At 49.3% G+C, this 22,057-nt stretch overlaps 1 protein-coding gene across 2 annotated transcripts in view; it reads right to left on the reverse strand.

Annotated features, from left to right (window-relative positions):
* The window catches only part of LOC135910746 (pleckstrin homology domain-containing family G member 5-like), a 747,540-nt gene that overhangs the window by 643,170 nt on the left and 82,313 nt on the right, over nucleotides 1-22,057 (reverse strand). The window contains exons 1-2 of one of the 2 annotated variants that reach the window (XM_065442821.1): nucleotides 8,774-8,788; nucleotides 7,067-7,179 (exon numbers count right to left, since the gene is read on the reverse strand). In XM_065442821.1, the coding sequence (XP_065298893.1) occupies nucleotides 7,067-7,132 (66 nt within the window). In that variant the 5' untranslated portion in view covers nucleotides 7,133-7,179; nucleotides 8,774-8,788. Of the gene's footprint in view, nucleotides 1-7,066; nucleotides 7,180-8,773; nucleotides 8,789-22,057 lie in introns of those variants that run through there. The other variant, XM_065442817.2, reaches the window with a different exon arrangement.

Consider the following 22,057-nt stretch of genomic DNA (forward strand, 5'->3'; position numbering starts at 1 on the left):
ATCACCGTCTACCTCCCCCCTAGACGTCGGCCGGAATCAGTTGGCTTCCGGCGGCGGCCTGGGCTTGACGGATGGCCTGTTTTTGGGCTTGCTCTTCCTGGCTATGGAGGGAGGATTCCCATGACTCTCTGTTTCCATGTAGGCCGTTTAGGGCTGGGCAAGCCCAAAGCATGTGATTTAGCGTTGCTATGCCTTCACAGTTTTTACATTTTGGAGAGTGCACCTCAGGATGCCATTTGTGCAGAATATACGGGTTTGGAAAGGTACCTGTCTGCAGTTTTCGCCATATTACCTCTTCCTGCTTTGTGAGAGATCTATGGGGGGGAGGCAGAGTTCTCCTCCCCATTCTGTAGTGTTCTAGAACTTCTCTGTATGTGGTTAACTCTCGCTTTTTGGACAGGAAGTGATCTGCCTGCGCTGGGGCCCGGTGTGTGAGTCCTCGGGCGACCTCATTGGCGATCTCGTTCCCTGTGAGTCCACTATGAGCGGGTGCCCATATTATCCTAATTAGGTCGTTAGGTACGTTCTCCTTGCCTGCTTGCAGAATTTTGCCGGCCTCTTTGGAAACCTTACCTTTGTCATAGGCTTTGATTGCAGTTTTAGAATCGGTGATGACTATTCTAGTTGATGGGTATGTGATTGCCAGGGCAATCGCCGCCATCTCTGCCTCATCTGGTGAAGAGTGTCGTACGCTACAGCTAGAGACTAGCTCGCCTTTGTCGCTCACTACTACTGCAGCAAAATGCCCTTCTGGGTATTCTGCCGCATCGGTGTACACTACCCCTTGTTTTTGGAGGAGGGAGTCTTGGAGTCTTTGGACCCTGCTTCTCCTGCGTTCCTTGTTGTGTATGGGGTGCATGTTTCTTGGGATAGGGGTTATTCTTAACTTGTTAGCAATTTCTTTGGGGATGACGGTTATCCTATCACGTGATTCTGGGTTTTGATAGCCCAGGTTTCTGAGGATGGATCGGCCCGTTTTGCTGCCAGTTAGTCTGATATATTGTGCCGTGAGTTTCGCCTCGCACATTTCCTCTAGGGTGTTCGACACTCCTAGGTTCAGAATCATCTCGGTTGATGTGCATGCTGGTAAACCTAGTGCTGTTTTGACACCTTTCCTGATGAGAATGTCTACCTTGTCTCTCTCTGCTTTAGTTGTTTTTAAGTACGGGATAGCGTAGGTGATTCTGCTAATGATGAAAGAATGAACGAGCCTAAGTAGGTTTGCCTCTTTCATCCCCGCGTTTTTGTTTGCTATCCTCCTGAGAAGCCTGCATGTTTGGTTGGTCGTGGCTTCTAGTCGGTTAATTGTTTCGGTGTTTCTCCCATTTTGTTGTATCCACATACCCAGTATCCTGATCTTGTCCACCCTTGGTACCGGGGTGTTGTTGACCAGGAGCTGGATATTGACCTGCTGCTTGCCCATGATGAGCATCTCCGATTTTTCCGGCGAGCATTTTAGCCCTATGGGTCTCAGATAGCATTCCGTTTCCCATATTGCCCTTTGTAGGGTGCCTTCTATTTGGCCATCGCTCCCCCCTCTGTCGACCCAAAGGGTGAGGTCGTCAGCATAGAGTGTGTGGCAGAGGCCTTCTATCTTTCTGAGTCGTTCTGGCAGCCCGATCATTGCAATGTTGAACAGGGTAGGGGAGAGCACTGATCCCTGCGGTGTTCCCTTGTTGCCTAGCTTAATGTTTTTTCTTATTGTGCCCCCGATTTCTATGTTCACCGTTCGGTCCGTGAGGAAGCTTTTGATATAGTTGTATAGCTTGCTTCCAACATTTAGGTGACTGAGGTGTGACAGGATCGCTCTGTGTTTGACGTTGTCAAATGCTTTGCTGACGTCCAGTCCGACTATGACTCTCGAGTCGCTAGTCTTCCGTTCCAATACTTGTTCTTTGAGTTGTAGCATGACGTCATTTGTGGACAGTTGTTGTCTGAAACCAATCATGCTGTCTGGGTAGAGTTCCTTACTTTCCAAGTAATCGTTGAGCCTATTCTGTATGACGTGTTCCATGAGCTTGGCTACACAGGAGGTTAACGATATTGGCCTAAGGTTCTCAAGTTTGAGTTCCTTTCCTGATTTGGGGATGAGGACTAGATTTGCTGTCTTCCACTCCCCGGGTATCTCCCCCCGTTCCCAACACTTTTGAAAGAATGCTGTCAGTTGCTGGAGGGAGTTGTCATCGAGGTTTCTAAGCATCTTATTGGTGACCCCATCTGGGCCAGCCGCGGTTTTTCCGCTGAGCCTGTTTAAGGCAGCTTGGACCTCTCTTAAGGTGATTGGTTGGTCCAGCTCTTCGTTGTTTTCGCCACTGTAGTCGGGCAATGTTTCGGTGTTTGTTTCTCCTATGTACCTGTCTTTAATCTGGTTTATCATATCCTCCTCCGACCCCTGGAAATTGTGGGTTAGTCGTTGCATTTTTCTCCTGGTCTCAGCTTTGGTGTTGTCTGGGTCTAAGAGGTGTCTCAATAGTTTCCAGGTGGTGACGGAGCTTAATTGACCGTCTAGTCTATCGCAGATGTCGTTCCAGTGTTGTCTATTTAGGGTTTGGGCATGGCTCTCAATTTCCTTGTTGAGAGCTGCTATTCTTCTTCTCAGGTTACGGTTGCCCCTTTTTTGAGCTAGCTCGGTTTCTGCTTCGTTTTTCTTCTGCCACAGCTGTCTCATGTGGCTATCAACCCAGTTTTGTTCCTCACCTAATTCTACTTCCTCCTCAGCCTCTTTGCACGCCCGCTTGATGCCATTGGTCCATTCAACTATGTCGGTGATCGCCCCACAATCCGCTCCATTGGCGCGGAAGGACTGCCAGTTGATAGATTTTAGGGTTTTTCTCTCCCGTTTGATGTTTACTCCGTTTTGGACAACGATCTCTATGATTCTGTGGTCACTGCCTAGGTTCTCTCTCGTGTTGTGCCAAGTAGCCTCAACGTCCGCTCCGATCATGGCCAGGTCGGGGGAGGTGTCGAATGACACGCTGTTCCCCTGCCTTGTCGGTGCGAGTGGATCGTTGAGGAGTGTTAAATTGCATTTTATCATAGCGTCCCATAATTCCCTTCCCTTTATCTGGGAGTGGTGGTATCCCCATGCTTGGTGGGGAGCATTAAAATCCCCTACTATTACGAGACGCTGCTTACCCTGTGCTAATGCTTGCGCTTTGGCAAAGAGCTCCCTGAAGCCACAGCCTTTCCTTAGTTTAGGAGAGCTGTAGACGTTTATGACTAGCAGGCTGCGTTCCTTCCGCCTCTGCGGTATAATCTCCGTTAACACATAGTCAATCTGCGTGCATCCTACCTCATGCTGTATGACGGTGATATTTCTCTTCACCAGGGTAGCAGTCTGAGTGTTTGGCGACTGGCCTGGGTATGTTTTGTATCCGCTGAGTTTAGCGTTTTTTCCACACTCTTGCAGCGCGATGATGTCGGGACCATCGCATCCCGCAAGGTAGGCTTGGAGAACGTTTCTTTTTTTTATAAAGCCCCTACAGTTCCATTGCCATATTGTGTTTGCCCTAGTGTTGAGTCTGGCCATGATTCAACCGCAGAAGGAATTGGTTTTGCTGTTCTGCCAGTTGATCAAGTCGAGTTCCCATTGGGATGACTAGTTGGCTGAGCTGGGCTGAGAGTTGGTCTATCCTCTCCGCGTTACGCTGGGTAGCTATGGCCGCCTGTTGTACTACCTCTTTGAGTTGCTGCATGTCTACCTCAAGTTTTTCTGCCCTGCCCTCTGCGTTTTCAAGGCCCGAAGCGGTCTTTTTAACTCGCTTTTTCTTTGGTGGTGCAGATACCTCTTGCTCGGATTCGGACGACTTATCGTCCATGGCATCCTGACGCGCTGCCGGTTTTCTAATGAGTTGAGCCTTGAGCTCAGTGTTCTCCCTTTGCAACTCGATAACGTGATTACGGAGCTCCTGCATCTGAGCTACTGTTTGCTCCTGGTAAAGTTTCCATTGCTCCTGTTGCTGTTTCATCATTTCGTGTTGTTGTTTCATTTGCTCTTTGAGCTCCCTCACTATGTCAGAGTCATGGGAATTCCCCGCTTCCCAGCCTACCTTTTTGATGGTTGTTGTCCCTTGCTTCTTTGGCGGGGTGGGGGTGGCCTGCTGTGGTAGCCTCGGAAAGGATGCTGACCGGCGGCGCTCCTTGCTCGTGGCCCGCGTCTTGCTAGCGTCCCGCCGGCTGCGATGCTCTGGTAGTTTCTTCTCCTCCTCCTCCTGTTGCTGCAGCTTCTCCCATTGTCGTTTCTTAACGATGTATGGTGTTCTGAAGATCCCCTTGCAGGTTCTGGCGCCAGTGGGGTGCGGCTGGCCGCACAGCTTGCAGGTGGGGTTGCAGTCGTGTCCCTCGCTTGGGTTGGGGATGCCGCAGCCTCTGCATTTCTCTTCCTTGCTCTCGCAAACGTCGGAACGGTGTCCCAGGTCTCCGCACTTATAGCATACGTCGTACTTTTTTTTGTACAAATAACAGTTCAGGATGGCACCTAGACATTTGATTTTCCTCGGTACCTCCTTGGTGGCGAATGTGAGCATGATGGTCTTGCTCTGTCCTAGTCGCCTGATCTCCAGCACCTTGGGGTTCTCCTCATGTTCTGCTATCCCCTGCGTGATCTTTTGCAGTGAGGTCTTTAGTCCTATTCCGTGGATGACGCCTCTCGAGAAGTCGTCGGGTACTGCCAGGTGAACGGTTACTTCGTGCACTTTTCCTTCAATCTCCAGGTTTGTGAGGCGTAGGAGCTTGTCTCTTGCCTCCGTGCTGGGGGTGAAGAAGACCAAAATTCCTTGCTTCTCGTTCTTGACGAGCTGGCACGCCTTGTTCCATTCAATCTTCGCAGTTACATGTATGGCTTCGGTCAGGGTTGGTCCATCGTACTGTTTGACTACCATGCCTCCCTTGGGGCGGAAAATGATTCTCCATCCATTTTCGGGAAGCTTGACTTGGTTCGAGGCGATCGATTTCTCCGCTTGCTGTCTGCCGTCGCGCTTCGCTGATGGTGGTGGGGTGTCTTCTGAGACGCGCTTGGCTTTCCGTGCCCATTTCTCCTCGAGGTTGCATTTGTTGAGTACTGTGATCCAATCCGGGGCGTCGAGCTCGCCCTGTTCGGCGCTGCGACCTTCCACGGTGATATTCATTCCTTCTGTTGGCTGCCGCACAGCTTACGCGGCGGCACCGGGGGCTTCGGTAAGCCTTAGCCCACGTTAGGCCTAGTGCAAAAGAGGAGAAAACAAATCTAAAGGAGCTTCGAGATTATCTGCGGGCCGTGGCTTCACGCGCGACTTTTTTTTTAACAGCAACAAGGTGAATAGATCAACGGATTCGGTTGCTCTTCGTAAGCGTTCACAGACGAGCCACAGGGTGGACGTCGCGTGAACTTATTTCCCCCTTATGCGGCGGATTACGTTAAACCGAAAATGGTCGTTGAAAGTTTATCCTATCGCGCGGACGGTAAGCATTGAGCTTAAATGACGGCAGCCGAAATAGCCTTATCTGTTCTCTTACAATGACAGATCTTTGTAGACTCGCTGTCAAGTACTTTCATACGCGTCTTTAAAGTACTTGGATGATACAGCAGCTGTTTTTCTTATATGCCGCATGAAGCTGAAAATCCGGCAAGGAAACCAATGTGACCGAGTGATGACGTCACGTTCCTCGCGCTGGACCTGCTGCGACTCGCACTGCGAAATCCCACGGCAAACAGCCACGACGCCGTGGCCCACTGCCGAAATTGTATTACGGTGAATTAAGGTAGAATGCGGCGGATTAAGCTGGATTACACTGAATTAATGTGGATTGAGGTTGGTATAAGTTAGAGCGAGGTGGATTAAGGTGGAGTTTTTATTTAGCGTGATAACTTAGACAATTCTTAATGCTTTCGCATTCGAATCACGTAAGGATATTTAATTGACGGCCCATTTTGCTCTGTCTTCACTGAGCAGTTTCACAAGATGCGAATTGTGGCTCGCAAGTGTGATCGGTTGCATATAAAGCGGCTCATCCGCTCGTATACTAAATTCAGTTATTTACTTAACAAGCGCCATAACGACGTACACTCTCGTAAGCTTCTATTAATGTGGCTACAGAAGACCATGAAGATAAGACTATAGCTTGTTGTGAGGAGTACATGGAACTCCATAAAGGAAAATGCCATTGAGGGTGAGGTTCCAGCCTTTCTTTGTAATATTCGAATAGAAAGAAGTGTGTCGACAAAAAAAGCATCGATGTATTATTCCCTCGAAGCCACTTATATCGTACATGATAAGGCAGAACCAAAGAGAAAGCTATTGCAAGTCTTCGGACAGCGCAAGCGGTGCCGCCTCTTAACCAGTTAATGCAGCCACTTCTATACCATCGCCAATTACTTCAAGCAGTTAGCGAGAGACTGGCTTGCGCTTTGAGTCAATCAAACATAGACGTATTTGGCAACACTACTACTACTACTACTACTACTACTACTACTACTACTACTACTACTACTACTACTACTACTACTACTACTAATAATAATAATAATAATAATAATAATAATAATAATAATAGTGTGTTGCACAAGTTTACAAGGAAACAACGCAAAAAATGACTGACAAAGCCACGTAGGGACTACGTGGCGGTGCCTGGCAGGCAGCAGAACCCCGTTAACCTTCACTGCAATACATTCCAGATCATTTTATTTTCCGGCGAGAAAAGTAGTGAACTTTCACACCAAAAGTGTATATACGAGCACCGAAAGGGCGGGAGTAATGCGCTGAAGTCATTGCTACAACCGTGTAACAAAACACTGCCTGAAAAAGGAAAAACGAAAGAAAGAGGAATGTCGGAACCAGAGCGAACAAAAGCCGTCTCTCAGGTGGTGACGGAAAACTCGGCGCTCCACGACGCATCTCCGGTCTGAAAGCGCGTCATTTGCGTGCGTTGGCGCGGTGTGCGAGAGTAAACAATGCCGAGTTGCTGCTGTGTGTGTTTTGCGCATGCAATGGATGCACCGGGCTCGTCGCAGTGCGAACAGCCGAATATATATGAGCACGCCTGCGAAGTGGGAAGGGGGCGTGGGGAAGGGAAGGGGCCACTCACTCACCCTTTGCGTGTGGTGGTGCATGGGCGGCAGGGTGGCCGACTTGGGCTTCTCGTAGATGGGCGCCATGTAGTGGGAGTCGTCCGGCGACGACGCCGCCGACGCCCAGCCGTTGTCTGCGAAAGAAAAAGAAACATTCCAATAAAAAAAAAACACTTCCAAAACTCTTCCACTTCCAAACACTTCCACTTCCAAAAACACTTCCAATATTGGTGTATGAGTATTTTGTGGTGTTCTTACTATGTTTGCTGAATTGTTTATTCTTACTATTTTTTTTTGCATATTCTTATTAGTGTGTTTCGTGTGCCCCCCCCCCCCCCTATGTAATACCCTCTCCAAGAGGGCCTTTAAGGTATTTGAATAAATAAATAAATAAATAAATATCGTGCCCGTTAAACGTCAGCACCGCGCCAATTGACGAATGTCGGCTCGGTCTATAGAGATGTTTGTACTCTTCGTTGTTGAATAAACGAAAACAAATGCGTCGTCCGTCCCAACACACTGGGGACAAAGCTTAAAACTATACACATTTGCCCATATGCATATCACGAACACATAAACATACCAAGCCTACGTGGCAAAGAAGTTCTGCGGAAGCCTACCAGAGGGGGAGGAAAGTACATATGAAAGGGCAAAAATTGTCTTCCACCCGAAATGTGGTACGAAGCTTCGTGCTATTACGGGTGGAAGACAGTTTTGCTCTTTCGTACTGAGTCTATAATTAAAGAAACCAATAAAAGCAAGGAAGGCGTTACATATGCACCCGTCTTAAGAAAGAATAATGCCATGCCCACAGTGCAATAAAAAAACTACCATACGCGTATTAGACGAGTGTCATTGTTTAAGTAGTCCTGACATCAAACGCTCGATATCCGTAAAGTCCATAATAATATACAAATTAAATCGAATTAATTAGCTTGCAGTGACAGCACATATTTGTTTAAGAGGACACGACCAAGGAGCAACTATTTCTGTCCGTAAAAAAAGAAGCAAAAAAAATCGAAGGTTACGGAATGCTGGAACGCCGAGTACGTCACCAACGATAACACCATAAGCGCTGATAGCACAATCCTAATTGTGGCGCTCAGCGTGTGCGTGCGTGCGTGTTGCCTAATTCTAGATTGGGTACATGTAAAGTACCCCCTTATGACTGTCGGGCACATGTGATATCAAACTTGTTCTACGTCTCTGAAGAACACACTCAGGCAGAGCGATGGCTGCCACAGACTGAAGTAGTTTCCTAGCTGGCTCCAGCTCTTTGGCCAATATTGACCCTTGCGCCAAGAAAAGCCATACATCACCAGTTTTCTAACCGCACGAAGCTGCCCCACAAAGCCCGCGACTGTAACTCTAAATGCAAAGAAGCCGGAGAACAATACACAGACACCTTCTCTGCTGCGCCGCATTGTGTACATTTTCAACGTACGCTTTCTTTGGGCTCACGGAAACGCCTGGTGCGTATAGGCACGCGAGTGCTCTGCGCGGCACCCAGAGCGTGCTCGGAAAAAGTTTAGACCGTAAAACCATTCACACCCGTTGTACAGAGGCGTCTTTAGAAGCGTCTTTCCTTGAAATTAAAGCTTTTTCTAAAGGCTCAGAAGGTCTAAAGAGAAACGCGCTCCATGCAAGGACTCAGCACGTCGCTCCCCACCTCCCACCCCACTTTCGCCCCCTTCTGAAATAGTTATCTCGCACCCACCCAACGCTCACCTTTTGAACCCTTGCGGTCTACCTTTCGAAGCTTTCAAGCGCTCCCGGAAGAAAATCACGCGCCCGCTGTGCACCCTCGGCTATCCTTCGACCGCTGTATAGTGCGAGAAGAGGAGCAGCACGAACTTGCCGTATAGCACGAAACCACTTTGTCCTTTCGTGAGGCCGCGGGGCAAACGCGATAGGAACGCCGGCAAAGCAGGCCCCAGCTGCACAAACAAACAAAACAAAAAAAAGAAAATAAAGCGCAGGGGAGGGGGGCTTAAAAAGAAACTACGAGCACGCGTAAGGTCTGCGCTTTGCTGATATTGCTGCTGCTATACGCTTTCTCGGTAGCGCACAAACGACGGACATAACTCGTCCACGGCCTTAGGAGTGAGCGACGCTTACAGCAGTGAATTCCTCCTCCTGCTGCTGCTGCCGCCACTGCTGCTGCTGCTGCCGGATCACGTGACGAATAGGAGAAACCCAGACCTCGGTTGGGGTCCAGGTGGCGTAATCATTATGTGAGCGCGCCGCGGAGCTGCTATGACAGTTCTATTGAGAGAGAGAGAGAGAGCCCTCGACACGCAGCTGCCGCCTCTAGCCGCCACGAGACGCAGCTTCCATCACCCTCCTTAGGACTCTGTCTTCTCCTTTCGTTCTTAGTTTGCCGCTCTCCCCGGCTGACTAAAGGGAGCTTTATTAGACGTATTGTCAGCGGCGAGCGTGTCGGCCGCTGCCGGCCTTATCCATGCATAAGCAGTGCCTTCTTCAAAAGGCGCATTACGTGCGCCTATTGACTGGAGGCTTCCGCTGAGTCCTTGCGCTTCTCTTGAGCAAAGCTTCCACGTCTGTGGCGGTGCAATTTCCATTTGTTGCGCATTTATTTTTCCCACAGTCCACTCTGATTAGTTTACGTTCAATGCCCCCGAGCAACGTTCTTTCTTAGTTTTGGGCTAGGCAGGGAAACACTGAAGGAGAGCCCTGTCCTCCATCCATGACCTGATACTACAACTGCGCACGACACGGTAATATCGTTATTGGAGTTCCTGCGCGCCACGGGACTGGACGAACGGCTTTAACAACAAAGCAGCTAGTTACTGGTTGGTCGGGATTTTTCGCGTCCGCGTTTGCGGTGCTCACACATAAATGTGCGCCGGTCCTGGAGACAGTGCCAATAAGCGGAAAGCGCACGGTGTGCTGCTTTTCTAAGAGGCGTCGCATGACGTCGTAAGGTGACATCATCATTTGACGAAGACGTCATGGTGTGACGTCGCGTTTGACGTAATCGATGTCGTCAGATTACGACATCAGGCGATATGTCACGCGACGATGCCGTCATTATCGTGTATTCGAATTGCAATTCGAAGCTATCATGTCTGCAGCTTGCGCGTAAGCCGTACTTTACGAATTCTCTGACACTATTTACTTTGAGAAATTAAATTAGTTCAGTAATGCTTTTGCGCTTGCGCACACGTTCGTGCGCGCACGTTTCGTACGTCGCTTGCGGTGGTGGCGCTTGTCTAAAGTTGGCAAGAGCTTCGTTGCGCATCCACTTTTACATGGTGGAATGGAGGCGGATAAAGTCACTGTGCAGTGTATATATGCACACTCACTCATTCTTTACTCACAATCACCATTCATCTTTATGCTTTCACTCCTCTTCCCCAGTGGAGAGCAGCAGACTGTAACGTACCGGATCGGGCGGACTTCGTCGCCTCCCGTGTAAGTAAAATATATGCTCTCTCTTGTTTTAGGTGGTATGAAACAACAGCTATCATGAGTTCTCTCAGGCTACAAAACAAGGCTCGCGTTGTCGAACGTATAGCGCCAACCAGCTACTAGGTAAGCGAACTACATTTAGCACAAGCCCTGCGCAGGACTCGAACCTGGCTCCATAATATTTGCGAGAGAGACAAGAGAGAGAAACCACACCGTGGTCTAAGGGGGAAATACCCCGCCCTTGCGGCTGACGTACAAGTGTTGGAGAAGGAAAGGCCCGAACGCGTCAGGCGAAATTACAGGGGCCGAGGGCAAAGTATTGAGCTCTGCGCTCATTAGAGGGTGCAACTGTACGTACGCGATTTACGCGATGCCTACGAGCATTGCGTACCTTTTTTATTGTCACGCTCACCGGCACAAGATTCAGGACAGTTGCGCACAAGATGAAGAGAATGGTTGGAACAAGTTTGTACGCTCTGGGTGTCTGCAGCTATACTACCGGGAATCGTACAGTGTTGGCATTTTATTTTTACGTTTTTCTCATTGTTTCACGGTACTGGCGCGGACACTACAGCCAAGGTTCAAGTGTGTACGCTAAGGTTATTTGGTAACATTGCAAGAGGAACGACTCCCATTCGGGCGTTGAAGACTGGCGGTGAGAGCGAGCTGAACAGCGGCAAGCCAAAGAAATAGTGACGGCGGAGATAGCACAGAAGATAAGCCTAACTGTCAATGACGTGAGGAACTTATCGGTAACTGACTCGACGAAGAGTAATCAGCCCCGCAGGAAATGGTGCGCTGCGCATGTCTGGCATAGTTAAGCATTCTGTTGGTGCGAGTTGGTTCATAACGAAGAGGAATAGAAAAGCAGCGCAGAACAACGAAGACACGGCGATGACATGACGACGACACAGGACAGCGCCCGTCCTGTGTGCTTGTCTTGTTATTTTGCGCTAATGTTATATTCCTCTTTGCTAAAGGAATATGATAGACTGGCAGGATGGTATTTAAGTAAAGCGTTTTTGAATGCACCTATGAAATTTTTTCTATGGTAAAATATGATGCGGCTCCGTGAAGTACAATAGAGGTTGTTCCGATTACTACAACACTTAAATATGCATAGCAGGAAATTACCTTTTGTTATTTTTATATATATTTATATATACATATATATATTGCCATTCAAGAGCCGCACCGCCCTGCCATGCACTTGAAGAGCAATGTTGACCTTTCCAAGAAACGTACTACGGCCTCAGATATAGCGGATAAAAGGAAGAAGTGGATCATAAATAACATGTGCCTACCTACCCACGGGTTAAGTACCGCTGCAAGGACTATTTACACAGCGCAAACCTAAGCGCCTAAATGGAAAAATAGGACCGTAGATTATACTTTCAGTGTCCTTTCACACATTGGAGCAGTCGCCGCGTGTTACCGCAATGTGCTGTCAGAGCGGCACGTAGATATTCAAGCCAGCGATGCTCTTCGGCTCGCGTAACGCCGAATCAACTTGTTGGGCAAGCGTTGCACTGCAGAGGACACACACCGTATGGGCTGGCGATATGGACCTCAGCGCAGATTGCCTGAAAAGACCGGGCCCCACCATCGCCCGAGGACTACTAGAATGTGCCGGTGTGTGCAAACACGAATGGACGTCTGTCACATATCTCCCGTGATGTCTGCACGGATGTCAGAACCACTCGGTGTGCACAGTCATGATGTTTCTGCAGTTGGTACACGCGCGGTCATTTACTGCACTGCAAACAACGCCGCCGTCCCTGCTTGATGTCTTCGTTCAGCGCAATGACGTCGTACCTCATCGTGGCAGAGCCCTTACACGAAGGCCTTCTTCTTTTTAGATGCAGAAGTTTATTTTGTGCAAGCAGTGCGTAACACTGCAAAGTGCACAACACATAAATTGTTTTGTCCAGCTTCTCCGCGCACAACATGTTTACTTTTGAAGATTCACCAACTAGCCCAGCGCCACGTCATTTAGGCATATAATAGTAAGTTACCATTCTTTTTAAAAGCAACGATGAAGCGTACTAGTCTACAAATAGAGGCAAGGAATCGACCTATATAAAATGCATTGTCGCGTGTATTTCATCAAAGTGCATTGTCGGCCCTTCCTCAGTTCAAACCAGTATCCCTATTCTCGTGTGGGCATCCTCTTCCGGTTTCGAGTGGAGAAGCTTGGCCTTTAATAGTGGAACGCAATTGCGTTCAGAGATCCCCGACTGCTTCTCACGCTTACCGACAACTGCAGCTTATGTAACTGTAATGCTTATCGGGAAACGCTGGTGGCGAGCGCTATGCACCAAGGCGAGCTTTCTGGTAGAAACGCGGCCATTTGCGTGGGCCGCGATGGATGGATGTTATGAGCGTCCCCTTTGGAACGGGGCGGTAGTTTGCGCCAACAGGCTCTTTTTATTTTATTGCCTAATGTCCTAGCTATGTTTTAAAAAAAATGAAAGGAAGTATAAAAAGAAACCCACGATGATTTCCCTTAACCAAAGTTTCTGAACCCCGTTTCCCTGTTTTTCTTCGTTTCCCTACTTTTCTTCCACCAAGCTTCCAATCGCCTCTTACTAAACTCTACTGCGGACATTTTTACTTTCCCCCGCGATGTGGCAGAGGCGAACGCCATCTGGAGGTGTTGCAAGGAACCAGGCGCGCGGCTCCATGGCATCCGATATTTGCGCGCGCCTGCGTCCGCAAATCTCAGATGCCGTGTCTGGCTCTAGCATAGTAGAAACGCAGTAAAAGGGGTTTTCTTTAATTTCTGCGTAACAGAATTGAGTTTTTTCGTATATTCAAATTGCAATCCGACGCTATCATGTCTGTAGGTTGTGTGCAAGTCGCACTTTATGATTTTTTCTGATGTATTTTACTTTGAGAAATTCAATTAGTTCAGGAACTTCTTTGCGCTAGGCGGATGGTTTGCGTGGTTGGGTGTGCGTCGTTGTGTTTGCATGGTAGGAAATTATTTTTGGCGAAATCATGGTCGACGCGCGACGCTGACGCCGCATTTTCTGCGACACGGGGCCCTTAACGCTGTCGCGTTAATATAGCCCCATGCACCCTCATGGCGGCATCAGATAAAACTAATTCCGACGTCGCCTTCCTACCACTTAGGTGTATCTCCTTTCCGTCAGGAATCGAGTAGTGCAGAGTAGTGCTTCGCAAAAAAAATTTATAAAGACGCTCTCAAGGAATTAAACGATTCGTCACCGCAATGCACAGTCAGCAATACGATGCCACTCAAACCGGTTCCTTTCAATCAGCACCGAAAGAGAGAGAGAGAGAGAATTTCGAGAAGGATAGCAGATAGTCACCAATTACGCTCAGTAGCCGCTACAGAAGAATATTCGATTCGTGACGTAAGCTGCTTCTTCCTGAATGCTGTAATTGTTAACCTGTCTCATACGTATAGCGTATAGGCATAGTGAAAAACAATTTTTTTCACGCGCGAAGAAGACGCAGAAGTGGCGCAGGCGTATGTTGACGTGGTGAACATTTAAGGGGATATACTGTTACGATCGGCCTGCAATGGTACCGACCTACAAAATTATCCCACCCCACCGCAGCTGCGGAGGTGGTGATCTAGAGGAGAGGTGACCTCCGAACTCTCCCAGCCCGCTGCTGCGGTGACTCGCTTTGTAAGGACGACAATGCGCCGCGTCAACAGCCCATCGGCGCCGTCATGTCTGCTGCAGCGACTCGCTTTGTAAGGACGACAATGCGCCGCGTCAGCAGCCCATCGGCGCCACCATGTCTTTCAAGAATTGCTAGTGGAGTCGCCGTCGCCTTCACGGTTTGATTGGAGCGGGGGAACTCCTGGAAGGAGATGTTTTGCGGTGCAACCTCACGGGCACCAGAATAGGACACAGTCAATGGACAGACGCGGTGGTCACTGACTGTAGGGTCAACTCTGGGATTAAGTTGCGCCTGCTCGGGTCAAGACCTCTGTCTGCAAGAACCCTCTCACCTCGATATGTTCAGTGAAGCCTGTGCGGAAGTGAGTGCGTAAACCCTCCCCCACAAAGGCGGGTCGGGTACGATGTCTTTGGACGCTCCCATTGGTCGAAGGTTGAACGGCCGTTTTCCCTCACCTAGTGCTCTAGGGAGGACAGAGTGTATTTAAGCAGCCGCTGTCGGCTGTTCAGTGTGCATTCTCCTTTAGTCATGCTAGACTGATGAACTGTAACGTTATCTACCCTTCATGTAGATAGTGTAAATAAATTCCATATTCCTCGTTCTCGATGAGCATAAGTCTCTCCCTTCAACAACGTCCTCAGCGTAGATGAGTTGGACGACGGCATGGTCCAGCTACCATGTATTTCATGCCCGAAAGCAATCCTTACAATACAGAGAGGGACGTATGAAATATAACTGTTCATTTCAGTTTGCCATAATCACTCATAAAACTTGCGATCACTATACCAAGTCCTCAACCAACTGGATGCAGCACTGCCATCAGCAACAGAAGAAAGACATTGCACCAGCGAACACATTTTTGTCGCTTTACGAAGCTGCACATATCTCACTGTATAGCAGCTTTGAAGTCGTTATGAGGTCAATGCACATGGTGAACGACCATATAAAAGTTCCACTTTCTCATTATCATTCACCTAGCTCTTAGGTGTGAAACTTAATGCTGTCATCGCGATGAAAAAACTTGTGTGTGTTTGTTTGTCTGTTTCAATTAAGCTTTAAAAGAAGTCTCCGACACTCTTTTGAGCGTGGGCAAAAAAAAAATCGCGATCGGTAGACTAGGCTGCCCTAGACTAGCTCTTTACTTGCTGCACACAGCAAGCAAGGGGCTACAGTCTTGCTTAATATATTGCCCCATCTCCCCTGTGACTATAATTCGAGGCCTCCTCTTTTTTGCACCATCAATGACGTCAGAACAAGCGCGCCAGCGTTTGGGCGATTGTTATGGTGAAGGTGCCTATTTTCTTATCGTTTTCTTTATCCAATTATTTGTTTACCCAAACTTAACTTTTGGCACTTGCGCCATTGACTCAAATTATCGTTGGCAATTACCCGCTGTATATATATATATATATATATATATATATATATATATATATATATATATATATATATATATATATATATATTGCATGCTAAGGAGTCTTTGTGCTTCCTAGACTGAGGACGCCGACAACCCCAGGGCGAGGACGCCGCCCGCTCTTTCGATCATCAATGTTTGTTACTACTACTACTTTAATGCCTCATATAACGAGTGCTCATGACCATGACTTACTCCCGAGCAAAAGTTCGCAAACGTATGCGCACCCCTTCAATTTTCTCTATAGCAAGCGTTAACGTTAACGCGTCGTTACCGCCTCCCAGCCGTCCCGTACCTGCTCGTTGGTACCTTTGTTGTAGAACAAATTCTCCTCCCCTCTTGACTATTGTCATCAGGGGTCGACGATGCTGGAGTAAGTTTTGCACCTTGGATATAGGCCACGATCAAAGGCCGCCTCACCATGGTAAATCAAGAAGTCTATGCAGTGGTCGGACGCCAACGTTCGGAGAAACAAGAAAAAGTATTAAAGGAGCAATGCTTGAGGGACACTGCTACCGGCACCGCCGCGCCCCGCTGGGCGGAATTGCGTTGCAGAGGAATGTGAAATGTAAATACTGCGCTCTTCATACCTCCGTTTATATTGGTATTTAAAAGGCTCTGCTGGAATAGCATCGCACCCTGGTTTGAAGAGATGCTGCAGGGTGTCTCTACTGGGCGGCCTCTTAATTATTTATTTTGAGAGAGGGAGCAAGGACAGGAAAGGCAGAGAGGTCAGCTAGACGAGCACTAGGTCTGCTATCCTACACTGGAGTTTGGGGAAACGGTAAGGAGAAAAGGGAAGAGAGTAAGCACTGAGTGTACGGATGTACAACGGTCTCTCCCTCACGGCTATACTTCACCCTGTTCAAGTCGGTGTCGGAAATTCGACACGGTGCCGGTTTCCTGCGGAGTCGCCGTTGCACGCGGAGACGCGCCGTGTGGATAACGGCACCACAGAAGCAGTCGCCGGCGGGCCAAAACACAGACATCATCGCAGAAGCCGCGGCGCGACAGCCACCGTGTGCGATTACTTCGCATGTCTCAAGAACGACGAACGAGGGACATCAGTCACGCGTCCATATCATTACATTCAACGCCTTCCTGCATCTCCCTCCTCCTCCCCCATCTCTCTTCTCCACGCCCGTCTCTCTTCCTCCTCTTGTTTTTTTTTTTTCCTCGGCTGCACGGGGATCTCGGCGACATCTCCGCAGCGTGCACGCATGCAGTGCTCAGACACATGTCGGACGTGCGCTCGCCAAGCGCGACAGCCGACGAGGAGGGTCGTCTTCCGACGTGATGTCTCAACAAAATGCGACGGAGAGGAGACACGGTCGCGGCTGCCGGATGTGAATCGAGGGGAAGAGAGCCGTGCGTCCGTCACGACGTCGCCTCGAGCATCGACGACAACAACAGCGACGGGACAAGGCGTCTATCGGTCGTCGCGTCCACGCCAAGCAGCGTCCGTGGTCCGTGAGTCGTCGTCCTCCCCCCTCCCCCCCCCCTTCCCCCTTGCTCCCTCCAAGCAGACCACGACGCAGAAAGCTAGCGGCAGCGCCCGGACGTTCATTCGAGCTCGACCGCGAGCAGTTGAAATCCGTGGAACTCATGGCTCACTGCCGAGTAACGGACGCAGGCGTTACCTAGCGCGCGGGGCTACGCCGCGATCTGAACCTATACGTACGCGGGCGGCACGATAGTGGCCCCCTGCTAAACGAGAATCAACACCAGGTACGCAGTTGGCGTGTACGGTGTACACGAACGCTCGTTGCTTCGTGAGCACGCGCACGGCCGCATCGAGCCAGTGGGCTGTCAGCGCGCGCGCCTCCGTGCTCTGCATACCGTTGCCCCGTTTCTCTGCGACTCGTTAACGCGCGGACATAAACGGAAGTGCTGCATTCGCTCCGAAGCTCGTCGGGCGCGGCTTCGTTGACAGTTACTACTGCGTGAAATGAGGTCATCAGCCTTTCTGTATACCTTCTGTGCTCTGCAGTATTGCGGCAGGTGTCAGCAGAAGTCCACTCAAGTAATGGCGCGCGAAGCATTCTCGTTGGGCATTCGGTCAGACGATGGTGGTTCCAAACGAACTAATGTCAGTGGAGGTTCGGCATGCAGTTCGCGGCCCGCGAATTAAAACGTAGCCTCGAGCTCAGAACTATACGTTCTTTCGCGGAAGTCACTGCTTTTCTGGGAACAATTTTAAAAATTAAAAGGAAAAAAGAAAAAAAAAACGCTGAGAATCGGGGCCCTATCCACAAAACGCTTCGTTCCGGCCCACGAACTCTTCACGTTGGTTGGCTACCTTTGCTTTGATGTCGCGATTCGCCTTCGGGTGTTTGTGGACCGCTCTGTCGTATACGATCTGCTTTGAGAATCGGGGCTCTGCACCCGTTATTTGGGACATATGAATTTATGGGTCATATCGCTTATCATTCGTTCTTTCTTTCTTTTTCAATGTCTTCCTAGATGCTGCTGCTTAAGTGAACGCGGTGCCTTTTGTTATACGGCGGCACCGATAGCCCGGGACCTTTGCATTTGGGGGCGCGACATGTGCACAACCCCCGCGCAGCCCCTCACGTGTGCTAAAACGGGAGCTCCCGACTTTCCTTCCTTTTTATATAGCGGCTTATATAACTCGGTCGCTTATAGGCGCCTGCTTATATTGCCGAACACCTTTTCATTTTTCTGCTGTCAAATAAAAAAAGGAAAAAAAATTTCCTCGCTTTTTCTCTCTATTGTCGCTGCCCCGAATATCGCTGCAACAGCAACAGCAACGGATGCAGCTTGTGTTGCTTTCGTGCGACCGCCCGTCGTGTTGCCCGTTACGTATACAATCCCTCTATCTTTCTCTCTTGTGCAGGTCCCACCGACACCCACGGAAAAGAAAATGACTTGTCCAAAAAGAAAGAAAGAAAGAAAGAAAGAAAGAAAGAAGTGTTCGATGCCGCAGCAGCAGTACGGCAGCGCGCGAGGCCGTCGCAAATGGGAGGTAGCCCACATTGGTGTCACCCAATTCCTGCTTATCGCCGCCGCCACAGACCTCGGAGGAGAAGCCAAGACCGGCATCGCGAGGAAAGGAAAAACAAATAAAAATAATGTTTCACGTAAAGAAGTCCTGCAAATCCTGTAGCTGGCGAAGCAACGAAGACGCGGACTTCGAGTACGCGAGGAGAGAACGAAAAAAAACGGAGGAATGTTTGACGTCCAGTGCGAGTCTCCGGCCTTCTATTTACGGCAAGACATGCCGCCTACTTGTTGTATCTCGGCGACGCGAGGAATGTCTCGTGCGACGCGTCCATGCAGTGAGCCAGAACGGAGCAGCGGTTTTACGCGCGCCCGCTGCGTTGTCGGCGAAGGCGGTTATACGTCCGTGTCGTTTCGGTCTACCAGAGCCGTCGCGTTCGAGGCTCGGAGGCGTAACGCACCAGCATCTTGTATTCTATTTTACGCCCGAAATGTGGCATGTTTGAGTCAGTGCCGTGAGTTTTCCGGTTATCTCTCTTCTCGTTGTTTTGTTGTTGTTGTGGTAGTTGTTTTTGTTGTTGTTTTCATTACGTGAGCCTATTGTTACTGATAGAAGCCCGCAATTTCACAACATGTGTAACGCGATTTCGGTCGTAATAAGCGACAGTGCCTGTGCCGAATGAATTCGAATAATTCGTTTATGGCGAAAAAAAAAACCTTCGGGTGCACACCAAAAATTACGCAGGTCCAACGCACAGGCTCGGCTGTACGTCAAGCAAAGCGTTCGTGAAGCCATCAGTTAGATGCTATAAAACTAAATGTGATGCACAAAATTGTATTTATTGTGATCATATATACAGACAAATTACATATATGTAATTTCTTGTAATCGGTTACACATTTTGGGTAGTTTTGTAATTGACCGGTTAACTTTTGCGCGGTAGCGGCCGCTGTAATAGAACTGCTTTTTTTTTTCAGTAACCAGTTACATGCATAACCAGCTACATCATTCGGGAGACGAGCTGCAACAGGTGACGCAGCTTTGAGAGCTTCAATTTGGCGATAACTACAGTAGAACGCCTGCAGTCGTATAGTCTCGCACATGCGTACGTTGCAGGCAGGCAAACCCTGCGCGCAGTGAGCGCTTCGTATTAACGGTCACGTGGTCTGTGTTGTCATCACAATGCAAGTCGCGATGCTATTGCATTATGCATGCCACGAGCGTCAGCAAGTCGGAACGCCCGTGTGCAGTAGTCCATAGGCTCCGGTTTCTATGCTTTGTCATTGGATAGCTCGTCCCAGAATATTTGTTCGCTATATAATTTCCGCGGCCGGTGTTGGTAGGTTACAACGCCGCCCCTCCCTCCAGCCCAACGTTACTAGACTAGCTTCAGTTTTAAAACTCGGCGCCGTTGCGCGGAACCGCCACCCGCCCGCGCGTTCGTGGCGCTGCAGTCGCGCCCGGCTTCACTTCCTCACTAGCCGGCTACGCGGGCGGGCCGGACTAAGCACGCGGTGCAGCGTTGGTGTATTCTGTGGTTCGTTGTTGGCGGCGAATTTCAGCAAGCATGTCATCCGTGAAACTGTAGCCTTCGCCGAGTTTCTTAAGAATATCAGCAGACGATGCCGAGGTGCTGCGTACCTGGCAGCATAGGCCGCTATCGGAACGATGTCGACAGTTCGGCGCACCACTTTTTCTGTGCTCCCAGAAATGCGACGCTTCGCTCGGCGTGAAACAGAGCGATTCCTCGTGCCGACCGGGAACTCGCTGCGAAATCAACGGCACGCGCTCGTGCCACTGCTCCCGCGTTCGTCGTCGTCTTCCACAGCTGGCTGTGTGGCCGTTCATCTTTCCAGCGTAGAATTTCACTTCACTTCTGTCGTTGTAATGGGGAGGCCGCGTTTACGGTGGTATGAGCCATTGCTTAAGGGAGTATGAGCCACTCATGGTCATACGTAACGGAAACATTTAATTTTTGAAGAAATTTAATTTCGAAGAATCACAAGCAGCAAATCGCAGGCGAAGGCTGCTAACCACGCCGCCGAGCAAACTCGAGACATCGAACGCAAGCGACAACTGCGGACATACCGTCAGTGACGTCGTTCTCTCTCGCAGCCGATTGTGTGTGTAACCTCATAACTGAGAAATACTTTAATGAACCCTCGGGATTAACCCAGTGATAAACACAGGGGCCGCACTTTCAGCTTCGCTGATTAACCATCTTCACGGAATGAAAAATCCGACTTTTTTTTGTGTGTGGCTTGTGTGTACAAAGACCGACCTCATCTTTCTTTTTGTAGCGCTTCTTTGGCGTGTTGAGAAACTTCGGTGGGGATGAAGATCATCCTGCAATCACGCACTTTGGCCAGATATTCAGGCTCGTGAGCCTAAACTGCGCGAAACGTTAAGACGACAGGAAGAAACAACATTTAGAAACGCAGCTTCTGCGCTTCGCTGAATGCGTTTCTTCCTTTCGTGCAGTTTACCCTTTTTTCAGTATTAACGAATTGGCGCGATAAATCTTATTGCTGTAGGTGGATACCGCTTTCTCGTGGTATCACTAATTCGGACAAGGGAGAACGCCAGCGAGCGTGAAACACGCGCAAACTGCCCGTCCGTACGAGCTCAAGGCTGTGACGAGGCGTCTGCAGTGGAGCCCGATGGAACAGCGTTGCCCTCTGGCGGCTGTTACAGAAGTGGCGACAGCGGCTGTAAGCGCGCGGGCGGGGAGTTTTACAACTGAAGCTAGTCTAGTAACGTTGCTCCAGCCCACGTATCGGGCGCGCGTTCGATGTCAATGCCCCCGATGTCCTCGCAAGAAAACGAGGGAAGATGACCAACAAAAAATTTTGCACGGCAAATTTTTTGTTGTTCTTGCACAGTTTTTACGCCGTCATCCGTATTGTAAAGGCGCGGTTTCGTAATTACGAAATCTAGGGCACTTGGTTCCGCACTTGTCAAGGGCTAATATTTGCCGACAGCGTCGTTCCTTCCGAGTCTCTGCGCGCGTTGCATTCTGGTTGGTACGTTATTTTCATCAATACCGCAGCGTGTCACAGGGAAGGTGACATGTGCTCAATTGAAAAGAAAAAAGGAAACGAATAGAAAGGCACCCACCGAGTAATTCCAGCCTCCACTGAAAAAAAAAGAAGAAAAAGAAAAAAACCAGCAGTTGTAGCAATCTGTAACGGGAGAATTCGCTACTATACACTTCGAACGAGGCGGAAGAATAAATCACCTGTCCCGAACGGCAGACAAAGCATCAAGACTTCACGGCACCTTTTGCCGTCCGGCACAAGAAATCAAAGGCTCTTATCACGTCGGCAAGCCCTGCCTGTTCAGAGTGTTCACTCCTCCGGTCGCGGAGATAAAACAGCGCTGTTTGCACGGAACTGTCACAATTTTATTACTCTCGGCCGGGAAATAAGGCGAGCGCCGATTTGCATCGGCAAATAGTGTCCCAATCGAATTTCATTCCCGCGGCAGGCAGCGCCACGAAATGAAAAAAAAAAAAGAAATCGAAACTATAAAGTGCGACGGTGGC

This window comes from Dermacentor albipictus, chromosome 2 (assembly GCF_038994185.2).
Source record: "Dermacentor albipictus isolate Rhodes 1998 colony chromosome 2, USDA_Dalb.pri_finalv2, whole genome shotgun sequence".
NCBI lineage: Eukaryota > Metazoa > Arthropoda > Arachnida > Ixodida > Ixodidae > Dermacentor > Dermacentor albipictus.